General features: G+C 36.7%; 1 protein-coding gene across 6 annotated transcripts in view; it reads right to left on the bottom strand.

Annotated features, from left to right (window-relative positions):
* Positions 1 to 16,698, bottom strand: part of CSMD1 (CUB and Sushi multiple domains 1) — a 1,231,811-nt gene that overhangs the window by 34,866 nt on the left and 1,180,247 nt on the right. For all 6 annotated transcript variants that reach the window (XR_013928146.1, XM_080387724.1, XM_080387722.1 and 3 more), the window contains 6 exons: positions 14,538 to 14,711; positions 10,463 to 10,645; positions 5,650 to 5,826; positions 4,510 to 4,689; positions 3,026 to 3,199; positions 1,927 to 2,100 (listed from right to left, as the gene is read on the bottom strand). Coding sequence is in view for 5 of the 6 variants with exons in the window: in XM_080387724.1 (XP_080243850.1) it covers positions 1,927 to 2,100; positions 3,026 to 3,199; positions 4,510 to 4,689; positions 5,650 to 5,826; positions 10,463 to 10,645; positions 14,538 to 14,711 (1,062 nt within the window). In the remaining variant the exon portion in view is untranslated. The remainder of the gene's footprint in view (positions 1 to 1,926; positions 2,101 to 3,025; positions 3,200 to 4,509; positions 4,690 to 5,649; positions 5,827 to 10,462; positions 10,646 to 14,537; positions 14,712 to 16,698) is intronic.

Genomic DNA, 16,698 nt, shown 5'->3' with positions numbered 1-16,698 from the left:
AAGTTTCAAATGGATTGCTACGTCAGTTGTTGCTGGAGAATGAAAAGACAGTCGTGTCGTCCCCCCCCAGAAAAAGATACGCCAACAGAGTGTAAGTAATTATCTGATCATCAGTTTCGTGAGTGTAATTTAAAGCAGCCTGAAACTATTTTTGTTTCAGCAATGTCCACTTCACATTCTAATGGTGTATTTTCTTTGGTGTTGCTCAGTCACATCCACCAAGTAGACAGTACAGGACTTGATCTGATGGATCTTCCTGTATTATGTGATTCCCTCTTGGCAACTAAGCCTGCTTTTGTGCTGACACTGCATTACAAATACTACAACTTGGGACTACATTTCATCTGTAACCATTTTTAGTTTTCTTTAGAGGGGAAAATTGAACGTATCATATACAATAATTTAATATGTGATCTCACTCTTGGTCAACTTCCATTTTCAGTGTTGACCATCAGCAGAGCATAGCAATTCAACCAGACTGATATTTACCAAAGGTTTCAAAAGTTAGGTATATGTTGATGTGTGAGAATAAAAACCAAGCACCCTCCCAACCTTGAGCTGCTTGAACAGTTCAAGAACTTTTACAAATTATCATCAGCTGGAATGCCATTCCTAATAAGACCCATGAAGCTTAATTGACTTTTAAAGATATGTCTTATCTGAAGAAACAGTGGGGAAAAAAGGAAGAATTCTCGAAGTATTTTAGGGAAATTATCAACCTCTAGAAACAGAAAAGCTTGCCATCATTTGTCATCATATAGTATTTCTAGGTGTAGTTCTACGTATTGTTCACTGATCTTAACTTTCAAATTGCTTAATGATGGTATCTAAATATTTCAGATGGTCTACTACTCTTTTTACAATAACATAAACACTGTGCTGTAAAATAAAAGTTTATGTCTTTGACATAGTATTTTTCATCTCCTTCTATATAATATTATGTAAAATATAAATAGAAATATCATTATGACATTTTCAAATTTAATTCTTCACAATAGACCTGAGATTTAGCTTCTGTAAACCTTCTTGCCTCTGTTACAAAACATAGATGTAAGATATATTGCCCAGTTCATAAAAATTGTGGACAAAAGGAGTTTTGAATTTGTATCAAAGAACTGTATTCAGTGTTAATGTCTTAATTCACAAATACAGGCTGCTTTCAATAAACTTGCTTACATCTTTTCCCAGAATGCCCACCCCAGCTCTTCCACATAGCTAATATCTCCTCCAGAGCAAAAAATATAAATGGGCTACAATCTATATTTGAATGTGTGTGTTTAGAAATATAAATGAGGATTTTTTTGTATTATAACACACAAAATAATTTTCTCTAGCAAGTCACCCCAATTGATGGATGAAATGCTGATGTCTGTGGGCATTACAGTTGTCCAGCATTTCTCTGTTAGTCTGATTATGTAAGATGCTAAAAGCCTATCACTTGCACATTAGCAAGGAGAAACTAATAGTACTTGGCAGTTCATTGGGATTTCCAAAGATCACACCCAGAACATTTCATACTTTTGAGCTGTACAAGCCACTTCCACAAAGTCCAAAAAGCTTTCTGATTTAGGATTGATTCTTACAAATGCTTTTAACTCTGCAGTGACAGAATCTGGCCCTTAAGCTGCCCAAGTCTTCTGTGCATCTAAAAGATTCTAAAAATAGATAGAACAAACGTATGCACTTGCGCTTAGTGACATTCTGCATTTCCAGCAGACAAGCAATCATGTACATTTACAAATTACTTCATATGTGATTGTGTTTATACTAGCATTTTTATATTCAAAACATAACCATATTTCTGTTTATTTTTATATTACACAGACATTTCCTATATTTGGAAATCTAATTGCTAGATTTATGGTAGTGTAGTAGTTTATTGAGAATATTCTCAGCACAAACAGCATAAGTAGTGGCAGTTATTACCAATGCATGTTGGCTGAATTCCACTCCAAGTACCATCTGCTTGACAGAATCTTCTTGAAGACCCTATAAGAATAAAAGGTGGTCTGCACTGAAAGCTAACTTCAGATCTGTAGGTGAAACTTTTTCCATTTAGACGTCCATCTGCTGGAGTACCAGGATCACCACAGTACACAGCTAATACATAAAAAAGGAAAGAAAACAAAACTATTAGAAACTGCACATGCTTCATCTGAAGTATTCTATATTGTTTTATGTGCAAGTCAGGCATACTGAGTGCCAATGCTATGTTCATTTAACTGTGTAGGATTCTAGCTCAGATAAATTCTTGTCAGCAATTTAAAATTAATTGTCACTGTTATTGTTATTATAAGCATAAAACTTAACCTGGAAAAATAGACTTTTTAATTGAGACAAATGCTGATTAGAATTTGGATTACAAAGTAATCTTAAAGTAGACAGTGCTATATGGTAATGCTTCAAAGCGTATCCAGTTTTCACATCAGTCACCCTCAGATGTGTAGGCTGGAAATTTTTGCCCTAATTAAGTAAAAGGAAAAATGTTTGTCAGAGTCCTGACAAGATTTCAAGAACTGAAAGAGATGCGTTGACAGATTTAGAGGAAGTTGAAAAACAAATACAAACAAAATATAAGGGTATGTACTTGCTTTCAAGAAAGAAAAAAGAATTTTTTAAGGAGAGCAAGGCTATGATCTTATGGGTTAGGATATTTGTTTTCACCTGTTAATGGAAATGGAAACAGGAAAGAAAAAAAGGAGAAGTGTTAAGGAAAATTTTAACCTGGCTCACCACAAGCCAAATTCAGAACATTCAAAAAGATTATCAGTGAGGGGAATGATGATCACTCCAACCAGGTAGTAAGAGATGGAGATTACTTTTGGGGAAAGGAAGAAGACAAATGGGCACAACCACTCAATTTCACAAGGTATGCTTTTTGGAAGAAGAAGGGAGAATCCTGCAGTAGACCACATATTACCTCATCTAGCTAAGTCCTTTTTAAACCGTGATAAACTGACTGTAGGCCAAGAGAACTGATTGTAGTTTTGGTGAAGCCCGACACAACTGTTCCCTGAAAACTTACGCAAACATTGTGGGATGTCTCCCCGCCAAACTCCTCGACCCTCACAGGAGAGAATAGCTGTGTTAGATAGCTGATAGCCTTCTGCACAGCTGTAACTGACACTGGCACCCCAGCGATAATCGGATCCTTCCACTTTCCCATAGAGTACTGGTGGAGGGGGGCCACAGGTAATAGCTGTGTCACAAAAAGAAAGCTATTATTTCAGGGCTTTATAGGGTTTAGGAAAATGCAGCATAATATCTACTCATACTTTTGAGAGAAAAAATACAATTTATTCTGTTCAGTTCCAACAAAGCATTCCTGTGTTGAAAAAGCAGCCTATAATAGACAGAAAACCAATTTAAATACAAAAATACCACCTCTAGGTTCAGGAAGTCCCTGAGCTGTAGGCTGCTGGAAGCCAGAAGAATATATAGCTTACCTAGCTCTGATCTCTTCCCTGCATATTCATTACTGATCATTGTTGGCAACAGGCTACTGAGCTAGGTTAAAGTTTCCAATAAATATGATATATTTCAATATATATGTTTCTATGATTCTGCAGTTCTAAGTATTCACACTTAATTTTAAACTAATTTTGCAGCACTATTTAAGGCCCTCAGCATCACTTTGTTCACACATTATCACTTTGTTCATTCACCTGCTCATTTTCTAAGGCTTTCAGCACACAATGGACATTGACTTTACTGGCAATTAGTGGCTAAGACTAAAAATACCGTTTCCAGATTCTTAAAGAGTGCCTAAAATGACGAAATCTGGAATGACCAAGTTTACATTTACACATCAATTCTTTCAACAAAAAGCATGAGCATAAAATCATTCAGCCAGTGATTTTTACAAGAGAAGATGCAGTCAGTTGAACTTATATGCCAAAATTTAATTAGTAGGCTAGACTTAAACATTATTTTAAAGCTGTGCTAGATGAGTTGGCAGTCTAGTCCTTTTATAAGCATAAGATGCCCTAGGCGGTTAAATTTATTTTCTGAGCTGCTGTAGTAGTGCTAACAATGTTCATCAGGCTGCCTTATTTGCCTTTCAGCCTCATTCCCATTATGACCTTTATGTTAGGACTTGTAATCAGCTATTAGTGAAGCATCTTTTTTGGCTATTTGTGATGACTACACCACTGCAACAAGGAAATCTTTTATAGAAAGGATCCCTTTACAGAATTTTGGACATCTAATCCAAGGTAAAGGGCCAAAAAGGAAAATAAGTACTTTGTTCCTAGCATTTTTAACTGAGCACTATGATAGTCTTAACTGCAGAGTGATTTATTTGTACTGCAGTTATTCATGTCACTATTCTGACTGATATTATACTGCAAAATATGTGCAAAATAAATACAAATGTTACACAAATACTTATCTAAACATCTTTGTGGAATTTGCATGACAATTGTCCCAGAACAAGCTTTGATTTTTTTTTTATAAATACAGACACTGATTACCGAATTAAACATATCGTATTTAAGTTCAAAAGCACACCTTTGCATATTGGTTTACTCTGGTTCCAAGTGCTGTCTTTTATACAACGCATGGTAGACGAACCAGCAGGCTCCATCAGGTATCCTGGATTGCATTGGTAGCTGACTGTCTTATTAAAGGTAAAATCATTTCCAAACTGAATGCCATTTGCTAATGCACCTGGATCTCCACAGCTGATCACTAGTGAGGAAAAGAAAAAAAAGGATTTTTTTTCAATAAACATGTAATGAAACACTGAACTATGTAAAGCTGATGTCCTTTTTTCAGTGTAAAAAACAAGAAAAAATTTGATCAATATATATCACATAAAACCAAAAACATAATCTTTAATTTTTAGCTAAAAACTCGTATTTTTGAAGCACTGCAATAGCGTGGGCCAAATATTTTATTCTTTAAATACATCAGTGTAAGCTGGTATACCCTACTGCTACTGCAGACTGTTAAGTTAGTAGTAGTTTTGACAGGACTTTTCCTTCCTTCATACTGGGATCTTGGTCACATTATGCCTAATGTTGATGGTGCAAGGCAATTCCAGCAGAGTTATGAAATTCCTCTCTCTTTTGTGTATCACTGTACTGAGGTACTGTGGGTCTGCCCATGTCAGTAAGGCCACTGGTCCTGCAGCATTCGTCTGCTCCCTGCTCGCTTTCCCTGACAGAGCATCCTGATCTCACTGCTCCCTGATTCTTGGTCCTTAGCAGAATGGTTATCAGTCAGACCTGACTCATTTGGCTCATGATAAAAACTAGCACAGTAATGTACCCAATTAGGTAAAATCTGATTTAGAAGTACCAGAACTTCATCTTCTGTGCATAAGCAGAAAAAAAAAAAAAAAAAAAGAAAAAAAAAAAGAAACTGTATAGGAACATCTATTCTTAGGAATAACGTTTTTTCAATGTTGACATTCATGAGTTAAACACATACAATAAAGTTACATATGTATCCATCTTAAAAAGATGGTTCTGGAAACATCTAGCATGTATTAAAATAGCACATACCTTTAGATACATAAAATATTCATGTATTATAAGACAGATGAATGGCAGGGAAATGTGTTACCTAATAAAATAATCATTTTCAGTAGGAAGCCTGGATGACTTACTACTTTAAAGCTATAGAGGAAAAAAGTTTATTTCTGACCTGTGCAGTCTGGAGCAGTGCCAGTCCATGTCCCATTAGCAGTACAATGTCTAGTAGTTAGCCCTGAAGTTTTGTAACCTTCCCAGCAGGCATAAATGACTGAGCTGGAGAATAATATTCCATCAGTGTATATTATCATGCCATTGGCTGGGGTTCCAGGGTTCCCACAAGATACAGCTGTAAAGAAAAGTTTTTAACAAAATATCAGTATTTCCATCCATGACAACTGACTAACTAGGGGGAAAAAAAAAAAGTCAATAGCCCATCTTTTAACAAAGCTATAGCAAGTTCCGCTAAGAAAATGTTTAATAGGTATATTCTTTAGCACATTCTATATGCTCATGTACCCAAGTCAGGCCACTGAAGAACATCAAAACGACCAGCAGGTGGATGAGGCTGCTAGGATTGCAGTGGTTCAGGTAGATTTCAGTTGGTAGCATAGGAGTAAAGTATGTATAGCTTGGTGGGTCCATGACACCTCAGGCCCAACACACAGATGCGCCCATGACCATGTACACTATTGCACAGCTTATCCATGAATGTGAAACATGCACTGCAATTAAGCAAGCCAAGCGGTTAAAGCCTCTCTGGTATGGTGGACAATGGCTAAAATATAAATATGAGGAGGCCTGGCAGACTGATTATATCACACTCCCACAAACCTGCCAAGGCAAGCGACACGTGCTTACAGTGGTGGAAACAACCACTGGACGGCTGGAAACATATCCTGTGCCCCATGTCACTGCCTGGAACACTATCTTGAGCCTTGAAAAGCAAGTCTTACAGTGACATGCTACCCCAGAAAGCACTGAATCTGACAACAGGACTCATTTCCACAACAGCCTCAGAGACACCTGGACCAAAGAGCATGGCATTGAGTGGGTATATCACACCACCTATCATGCACCAGCCTCTGGGAAAATCAGACAATGTAATGGACTGTTAAAGACTACACTGAGAGCAATGGGTGCTGCGACTTTCAAACACTGGAATACACATTTAGCAAAAGCCACCTGGTTAGTCAACACTAGAGGATCTGCCATCCAAGATGGCCCCGCCCAATCAAAGCTTTTATATACTGCAGTGGGGGATAAAGTTCCTGTAGTGCACCTTAAAAATATGCTGGGGAAAACAGTCTGGGTTATTCATGCCTCAGGTAAAGTCAAACTCATTTGTGGGATTGCTTTTGCTCGAGGACCTGGCTGTACTTCATGGGTAATGTGGAAGGATGGGGAATTTCAATGTGTGCCTCAAGGGGATTTGATTTTGGATGAAAATAGCCAATGAATCAAACTGTGTGATGTTAACTGCTATATAACATTGTATATTATCACTTCTATATGCCCAGGAGTGCACTGGGCACCTTGTGGCACCTGTCTCTGCCATTCTGTATTTGAAGATCTGAACCTGACTCTCTTCTGACTGCCATATCAACGAAGAACAAACTTTAATGAAACCAGATCAACACAGCAGTGATGGAACCAGAACTGACTTCAAGATGCAACAGTCCAACACCTCACAATATCTTTCCTGCATTAAAAGACTGTTATGACCAATGGAGCCCAAAGTCATGGATTAAATGAACTCAATAGTCCTTAGACTAAGGGAATGATACCTGTGCGTTTATATCAAAAGACGGGAAGGTGATGATGTATTCAAAAGTGTAGCATGATGTGAATGGCATGGAATAAGGGTGTGTGTGGGGATATTGTCCTGGTTTTGGCTGGGATAGAGTTTTGTTAGGGTTTTTTTTCTTTTTTTTTTTCCTCAGTAGCTGGTACAATGCTGTGTTTTGGATTTTTGGATTTAGGATGAGAATAATGTTGATAACATACTGCTGCTTCTAGTTGTTGCTAAGTAGTGTTTCTACTAAGTCAAGGACTTTTCCGTTGCTTGGGACCTGCCAGTGAGAAGGCTGTGAGGGAACACAGCCAGGACAGCTGACTCAAACTAGGCAAAGGGTATTGTATACCATAGAATGTCATGCTGAATATATAAACTGGGGGGGGTTGGCCCATAGGCACCGATTGCTGCTCAGGGACTGGCTAGGCTTCAATCAGTGGGTGGTGAGCAATTGTATTGTACATCACTTGGGTTTCTTTCCTTCCCTTTGGACTTTATTGATCTCCCCTTCTCTGTCATCTTCTTCTTCTTCATCATCATCATCATCATTTCAATTATTGAATTGTTGCTATCTCAACCCTTGAGTTTTACCTTTTTTCTGATTCTGCTCCTCATCCTGGTAAGGAGGGAGGGAGGGAGAGAGCAGCTGTGTGGTACTTCATTGCCACTAAACTATGACACTATGAGCCCAGCCTCTCACTCACTGCCCCTTCTCAGTGGGAAGGATGACAAAGCTCATGGGTTGAGATAGACAGGGGAATTGCTTACCAATTACCATTGTGGGCAAAACAGACTCAACCTGGGGACAATTCCTTTAATTCATTGCTAATTTAAATGCTTTCTATAGGGACAAAAAGACAAACATTAAAAAAACACCTTTCTTCTCTCTTTCCCAGGCTTAATTTCATTCTTTCATTTCAGGCTCCACTACCTGCTCTATGAGTGGTGCAGTGGGGACAGAGAACAGGGACCTACAGTCACTACACATTAGTTTGTCTCTGCTGTTGTTTTCCTTAAAGAACTGGAGGAATTCCTGTGATAATCATACCCTGAACTGCATAAAAGAAAGCATGGTCAGCAGGTCGATGGAGATGATTCTCCCCCTCTATTCCACTCTCATGAGAGCCCACCTGGAGTACTGCATCCAGCTCTGGGGCTCCCAGCACAGGAAAGGCATGGACCTGTTACAGGGGGTTCAACGGAGGGTCACAAAAAAGATTAGAGGTCTGGAACACCTCTCCTCTGAAGAAAGTCTGAGAAAGCTGGTTGCTCAGCTTGGAGAAGAGAAGGCTTCTTGGAGACCTTATTGTGGCCTGTCAATACTTAAAGGGGGGTTATAAGAAAGATGGAGAGAGACTTTTAACCAAGGTCTGTAGTGAAAGAACAAGGGTAACAGTTTTAAACTGAAAGTGGGTAGATTTAGATTACATAAGGATGAAATTATTTACCATGCATGTGGTGATAGCCTGGAACAGGTTGCCCAGAGAAGCTGTGCATGCCCCATCCCTGGAAGTGTTTCAGGGTCAGGCTGGGTGGGGCTTTGAGCAACCTAATCCACTGGAATGTGTCCCTGGTCATGGCAGGGATGGTGGAATAGGTTATCTTTAAAGGTCCCTTTGAACCCAAACAATTCTATGATTCTGTGATAATACTAATAAAACAAATTAAAGACCATGTGCAGACACTGGACAAAGTACAACATTGAGATGGACTAGGAAAGCTTGGATGCATTCATTAAGGCTAAATATATCTATGGAATTTATGTGAAGACAAGTCTGCAGATGCTTAGTTCAAATCTAACAATTATAGATTACAGCATTCATTAAAATAAACACAATTTGTCAATGAAAAATTACTCTGAGTATTACTGATGTTTGGAATAATACCTAAAAAGACTTTGTTTTAATGAAGCTTTATTCACTTTTTATGTATAAAAATTTATTTTAAACTGAAGAGAAAAATTCAGTAGGTTGGAACTTGAACTTGTAGGGGTGAAAAGGTATTCCCTTCCTAATCCTTATTTATACTAAACAGGAAACAACTGAAGGAGAAGAGAAAAATTGAAGGAAAGGGTTTCTTCTTGGTTTATGTGTGGTGTTTTAATTTCTTCCTGAAAACAGAAGGTTGAAGCAAAATATAAAGAAACAAAAACCAGTGGTATTCCAAACACTGCTAATTGCCACTGAGTGTTGCTGTCCTACTAAGTGTCTTCATGCAAGGGAAGAAGAAAGGGCATTGTAAAACTTCAATTGTCTGCTGAAAAAACTGATTCTGTGCCCATTGCCATTTTCATACAGTTATGATGATATCTACACTGACAGAAGACTAGTCTGTACTGAAGAATACTGCAAAATAACAATTGTTAGGTAAGGATACTGTGATAAAATGCCTAGGTGAAAAAATATAATGGATTTGTTAGAACTATTTTGTCCTATCTTCCATTTTGTCATTTAGTCTAGCAGACAACATATACAACAGAATCCATCAACTCCAGTCAATGAGAAAAAGCAACTTTTCAAACATTCTTGAAAAAAAAGAAGTAATTTAAAAACTGAATCTAAAGTCTTTCATTACTGCTTTCCAATTCTGACAGTGCAAAAAGTGTAAAAATTCTTTATTATACTTTTATTCTAAAATGTGATTTCCAGAAATATTGCCTGTTGCATTTTTTCTGAAAGAGCTAGCATAAAAATACTGTATCTTATAAAAACACAGTCTAACTTATGTGGAGAAATACACATTAATTTATACTTAGTTAAGTATATAATATTATTTTATCATCTGTTAAGTTCTTGATGCATAGACATTACATAGAAAGAGAAGATGAAAATATTTTGTTAGAAGATGGATGACAAATTTATTCGTCATTCCATTTTACTATCTTCTATCAGAAGCATTTGTAGAATTTTGCATTTAGCTCAGGTGTCTGTTCTCTATTTTCAGACTGAATGGTTGTTTAACCAGAATTATTTTCTCACAGTCTTATAAATATATAGTTCAAAATTTTACCAGTTTGGATTTAGGTTTTTGAGCAAAACATGAACTGCTTGCAAACTCTTTTATATCAATTTTATGCAGAGCAATATGAAAGCACATTTCTGGCACAGCATTTCTTTTTAATTAAATAATAAAATGTCATTAGTAAATGTCATTCAATGGTGTTACAAATGCCAGTGTTATCAATACCTACCTTCACACACAGGCTGTATACCTGACCAGGAACCATTGAGCAGGCATGTTCGTTCTGCAGATCCTCTCAGCTGATAACCCATTTCACATGAGAAACGTAGCAGACTTTTTATTTTGAACTCATCCCCTAGTCTAGACCCATGGGCTGGTACTCCTGGATCATCGCAATAGCCAGGATTATTTCCTATAAAACACAATGGAGCAGAAATATTGGCAGAGACATTATGTGAAAACGTAGTGGTACTGAAGACACTATCTTGTAACTAGTACTACTAACTGCATCCAATGCAAGGGCATGAAAACAAAGCCAAAGATGAAAATAGCATGTCTTTTTATTCTGCTTCTTACCTCATAACTATATAGACCTAAACATAGAATGTGATATAAATAAAAGATAAAATCTAATTGTGAACACAGGAAGCACCCCTGTTATTTTCTGTCAGTTCAACAAATTTGTTGTCTCTTTGACATAGTTTTCTGTACATTGTATTTTATAGTTCAACTTCTCTGCTAGTAATAACGTCTAATAACAAAAATTAGATAACAGCAAGAGTGAAAAGAACCATATTTGAGTTTCTTAAGAAACATGTTTGAAATAACGTATACCCACAGGAGAGACTAAAGGGTACCTGTGCTTGTCAAGAATGAAAAGGACACCTCATAGTTTTCCTTATTCTTTAAATTCCTATGCAAGTATTGGTTAAATTTTTAGAAGAGAAAGAAAGTGCTGCAAAACAGACCTCTCAACCATGTCCTCATACATCTGATGAACCAGTCAACTGCCTTATCAGATAAAGCAGCCACTACAGGAAATGCTACCAAAGAATGTCAAAGAGGTACAGTCTCAATATCAAAAAATTATTTTAAATTTTGGCATAAAATGTTATCTCTCCTAGATCCCTCTGTGTCTAAATTGTGCTTCACAGTGTGGTTAAGTTACACATCTAGACTGAATTTCTATTAAAACTATGGTTCATGTTTTTTTTTCAAAATATGTGTAAATAATTTCATAGGTTGAAGTTTGTGTCTTCTTACATTAGTTTTTCATCATAAGCATACCTCTCAGATGAAGGACAAAGGAATAACAATAGTAAGACATTGAGAAAACTCAAAATTTTATTTCAGAAATGAAAATTTTCTAAAGTCACAAAGTATGACTATGTGTGTGGCATAAGGTTTTCAGTACAGCAAGTTCAAGACAGACACTTTGCATACAATCATGCTTCCTCATAACAGGACACCAAGACACAGTTCCTGAATTCAAGGCTAACTTGTGGGCTTTGGTTGTGTCCACTTTGCTTAGGCAAGCTTCTTCTAGGATAGACTGCCTTTGTCACCCTGCCCTGCAGAATTTGTACCAAGATTTTCTTGTCTGGATACATGCTTGTAAGCAGTGTGTCTTGAAGCCAGCTGGTAATTTCTGTCCATACCGATACCATTAAACATACTCTCCAAAACAGAGAGGCTGGATCCTAAGTGGCTGCTGAGAATGATCTCCAGCACACTAACTTGTAAAGCATTTGAGCATTGTGGATGGAATGCTAGTTGGGATGGGTCAAAACCATTCTGGGGACAATTCTAAGAGTACAATGGTCTCATAAGTACTAGCACCCATGACCTGTGCCCTGGCACTGTTCAATCAGCAGTCCAGATGTGGCCTCTGGATGCCATCTGTTTCTCTTAAGCCCAAGACATTACTATTTCATAGACTTTTTTGTCTGCTTAAAATGTGTGAAATAACATGACGGCTGTGATTCACGCTATCACTGTGACATATTTACAGCATGAAACAGCTATGTGGCACGTACTTTAGCTTGTGAATACAAAGACTGCAGGAATTGTTCAGAGCAGAGGATCTATGATTCTAAAATTCTCACTTTCCTTTGGGACTTTGCTGAAGGAATTATTCCACATGAATGACCAAATTGTTTTTTCTTGGACATGCCTAGTTTTGCCTTGGAGAAACTTTAAACTGGAGCCATGCAAGTTTATAGCCAAAGGATACAGACAAAGGCAGTTGCAGCATTATGAAGGTCTAGACCCTTTTTTATTTAGCAATGTAGAAGACTACATATCCATTACTGAAAAATAAGTGTGAGTCATCTTAAAAATCTCAACTATCACTTAACCCATAAGATACGTGTCCCATCACTGCAACAGTTCCCAGGTGACAACAAACCCTGAGATTACACTTATACCATCATTCATTCAAACATATATTAATACATAATAAAGAAATAAACCCCATGCAGAAACAGACTACAGGTTTCAAGTGTTGTATTGGGACTGTTTTTAATGTCCCTTTAGTATAAAATAATTAGCTGTCTCAGTTGTCCTGGGCACAATCAGTCTTTTCCTGACATTATGAATACAAAATATTCATAAAGTTGTTGTTTTTTTAATGAAGTAACTTCCTGAATACCGAACGTGAAAAGTGTAGCTACTTTAAGAAATCTAAACGTCTCAGAGGAATGAGAACCTTTTTAGGCTTTTTGTCTATTTGTTTTGGAGTTTTGGTTTGTTTTTTTAAATGAGATCACAGAGATAGATTTCTTATTTTCCTAGTGAAACACCTTGCTCTCAAGATGTCATATGTTCAAACATATTAAATTCTGCTTCAGTAACAATGTTTTGGTTACACTAGACATGCATTCCCCATTATAGGAGATGACTACAGTGGTCTTTATAGACTTATAATTTTTAAAACATTAAAAATACTATCACATTCATGACTGATATCTGAAAAGTCTCAATTATTAGCAATTAAAATTTGTTTCCACTAGCAACAGAATTTCTCTTGTGGTGGAAAATGTTGGGTAACAGCACTAGAGGACTCTGACCTTAAAAATTTTAGTCTTGGTGCAATCTCATATCTGGTATTTTATACTGGATTGAAAGATGAAAGTGACATAAATGTTGGCTTAAGATAAGCAAGAAAAGGCCAGTTCTGTGGGGAAACTATACATGTGATTGTCTTGCAGAGATTCCTTTCAGGTCTAGGCATAGAAACAACGATGACAGTGAGATCTCATGGTGTAGTAAGACTCTAAGCAAAATCTTTCCTCCTTTAGCAGCAAAGAACAGAAAAGAAACAGTGATTAAAATTCACTTCCTTTCCTCAATGTTTCAAATTGTGCTTGGCATCTTTGCAGAATCAGCTCATGAATGGACCATTTTCAATGAACACTTATTACAGCTTTTTCAAAGTAGAGAATTTAAATACCTTACACCTATTTAAATTAGCTCAAATCTGAATTGAACGACATTGAATCAGATCAGCCCAACAGTAGACACATCCAAGAGCTGAGGGAAAGTTATAAGAACGTTCTAGAATGTGGAATTACGGAATAATTTTCTCATTAGGAAATCTTCTTAAACATGTCAGGTATTTGTTTTCTTATATACCAAAGTGTGTAGACTTGCTTCCCTTACAGAACTTACTAATACACTGTGGATGTCCTTAGCAGCCAATTCTTGCCTGGGCTCTTCACTTCAATAAAACTGTGTAATATTTTATGCCTTCTTCTAAACTTGCATACTTAGACTAGAGGAGAACAAACTGTTCCTGCACTTCCTGACAGCACCAAAAACATTGCAGAGGTTGATGGCATTTGCACATTGTGGCACTAAGAAAGAGTGTTTCTTTAAGTGAAAAGAGGAACATAATGTATAAAGTTTACCATCTAGTACCTTATCTGTGGTGTTTTTTAATCAATATTTTCCTATGTGACAATCTTTGTTTACACAATTAATAAAAACAAGATTTAATACATGCATCCTTTATAAGCAGAACTCCATCAGGCTTTAAATAGTGTTTTTGGCTTCTATATACTGCAGTATACAACTCTAGCATCTAGATAATGAGTAAAGTTACAACGTAATGACAAAGAGAACAAGGCAATATATGAGAATATTTCAATAAATGGCTATAATTCAGCTGAGTGTCTACTGGTGAAATTAAAACATACTTGGAGAAGAAACAAAATAAATATCTGACTGTACACAAAAATTTGCTTGAGAATAGCCTTATTCATGTAATTACAAGGCAACACCCAGATGATGGTTGGCACAAGTACCTGAACAGTGAGGGAGAGTCCCACTCCAGTGGCTATCTTCTTGGCACTCCCTAGTAGAATTTCCTATGAGCCTTCGACCCGCTGTGCAAGAATAGTGAATTATGGAGCCATATGTAAATGTGTCTCCTGAAAGAACTGCATTGGCAGGTACCCCAGGATGTCCACAAGAAATGGCTAACAGAGGAAAAAACACAATATTATATTTTCACGGCACAGAAAAAAATCTATTATAATCTTTAAATTTAAGGCTGGTTCCACACAACATAAACTTCTGTTTGTATTTCAGCTCCTTCGTATCTTCATTTTTGCTGTTGCTATAGATGATTTACTGGTCATTTATAAGATTAAACATAAAACTACATGTAAAACTAACCCATCTATTTTGGCCTTTCCCTGAAAATATACAAAGCTGTCTTTCCTCATTCTTTTCTGTGCACTGTCCTTCCTACAATTAATAGAGATTATTTCTGTTAAGCTTGGAAAAGAAGAAACCAAGTAAGTTTAATGTTGCAATGTGCTTACATATTAGAGAGATGAAAACAGTAATCAGCTTTATCATTTCTATAAAATAAGTAAATGCAGTTTAGGTAATATAGAGAAATAAAAAACTTCATCTGTAGTATTACTATAGCAATGTGTTGCACTAGGGTAAGCAAAAGGAAAATGAATTACTGATATTTTTTGTAAATTATGAATCATATTAAGCTTAAATTAATATGCACATTTTGAGAAAAAAATCAGATAAACAGTTTTGGTAGAGAATAACTAGTGAACAAGTAGTTCAGATCTGTTACATGAGAAAACATAAGTCATCTTAAGGTGAAATAGAAATCAAATTCTGAATGCTTTTTGTGTAAATCTTAGATCATTCAGGAAAGAAAGAAAACCCAAAGAAAATAAATGTTGCATAACTTTAATAAACGGTCACTCAAACAGGCAACATTTGAACAGATCAGTTGAATTTGAGCAACTTTATGAGTTACTAGAATGAATGATCTATACGTCAAATATATTTTTAGAGAAAAAGACTGTTATTCTCATGACTGTTACTCCTGACAGACATCAAAATTATGTCTGTTATATTGGATCCCATGATAATGTCAAACTGACTACAAAATGGATGTCTGCAAAAAGGTATGGTCCTGACCCCCACTCTTTCACTGCTGTGTGTTTCTCTTGCTTTCCTTGGGCTGGCTTAAACATTCGTGTAGCAAATGGTAAACCAAATCAGGACACTGTAGTCCCACAGAAAAAACAGCATTTAGTTTTCAGCCAGATTAGTTACCTTAATGAGGTTGATTCAGTGCTAGTCCTGCCACAATTCTGGAAGGTGCTGCAGTGGGCAATCAGAGTTTTTGAAAGAAAATAATTTGTAGGTCACCTTAATGTGGCTGTAGTGCTGTGATTTGTAGTGAGCAGCATGAAATTTCCCCAGTTTATGAAGAAAAGAAGCAGCATCAATTTTTAAGCTATGCTACTCATAGGTATTGCCTTGCATAATAAAGGAGCAGTGTGTTTCTATTCTTGCACTCGTGAACTAAATTGTTCACAGTAAATATAGTGTAACTTTAGGTTCAAAATTTACCTCACCTGCCTCTCCAAGCACTTTGCTCTATCACTGAAAGCAATCTTATATTTGAAAAAAAAAAAAAAAAAAGAGATTATCACTGATAACTTTTGAAAATTACATCTCTGTCATAGTACTTGAAAAGACTCCGAGTGACTTCATCTGTGAATAAACAAACATATCTTCCCCATAGAAAGAGCCCTATTTATTTTACTGAGATTTTCTTAGGGGAACGAATGTTAAAGGTCACCTTGTAATATTTAGGATTCATATAGTGTTTCAGTCCATAAGCAGCAAATTAGTATCAATTAATATAGCGGGTAATTGAGGAGGAATGTAGGCACCTTGCAGCTCATTTGAAAGTTCCCACAGCCTCAATCAATAGCCCTCAGGGCTAGGTCAGCAATTCCTGTTCTCAGGGAATGAACACCTATGACTTTCCTCAAGCTCTGCCTAAAACCAGAAAGCCATGTAAATAAATACTATCAAACTTCCAACACACTTGATGTGAAAAGAGGGGTAGCTATTCGAGGTGATTTAGATTCCCCATCCTCTTCTGCCCCTTGCATAAAGGAGTGTCCCTTTGCTCTGAAA

Source organism: Falco punctatus (assembly GCF_963210335.1).
Source record: "Falco punctatus genome assembly, chromosome: 5".
Taxonomy (NCBI): Eukaryota; Metazoa; Chordata; class Aves; order Falconiformes; family Falconidae; genus Falco; species Falco punctatus.
The sequence above is the reverse complement of the archived record's forward strand: the minus strand, read 5'-3'. Positions and strand labels throughout refer to the sequence as shown.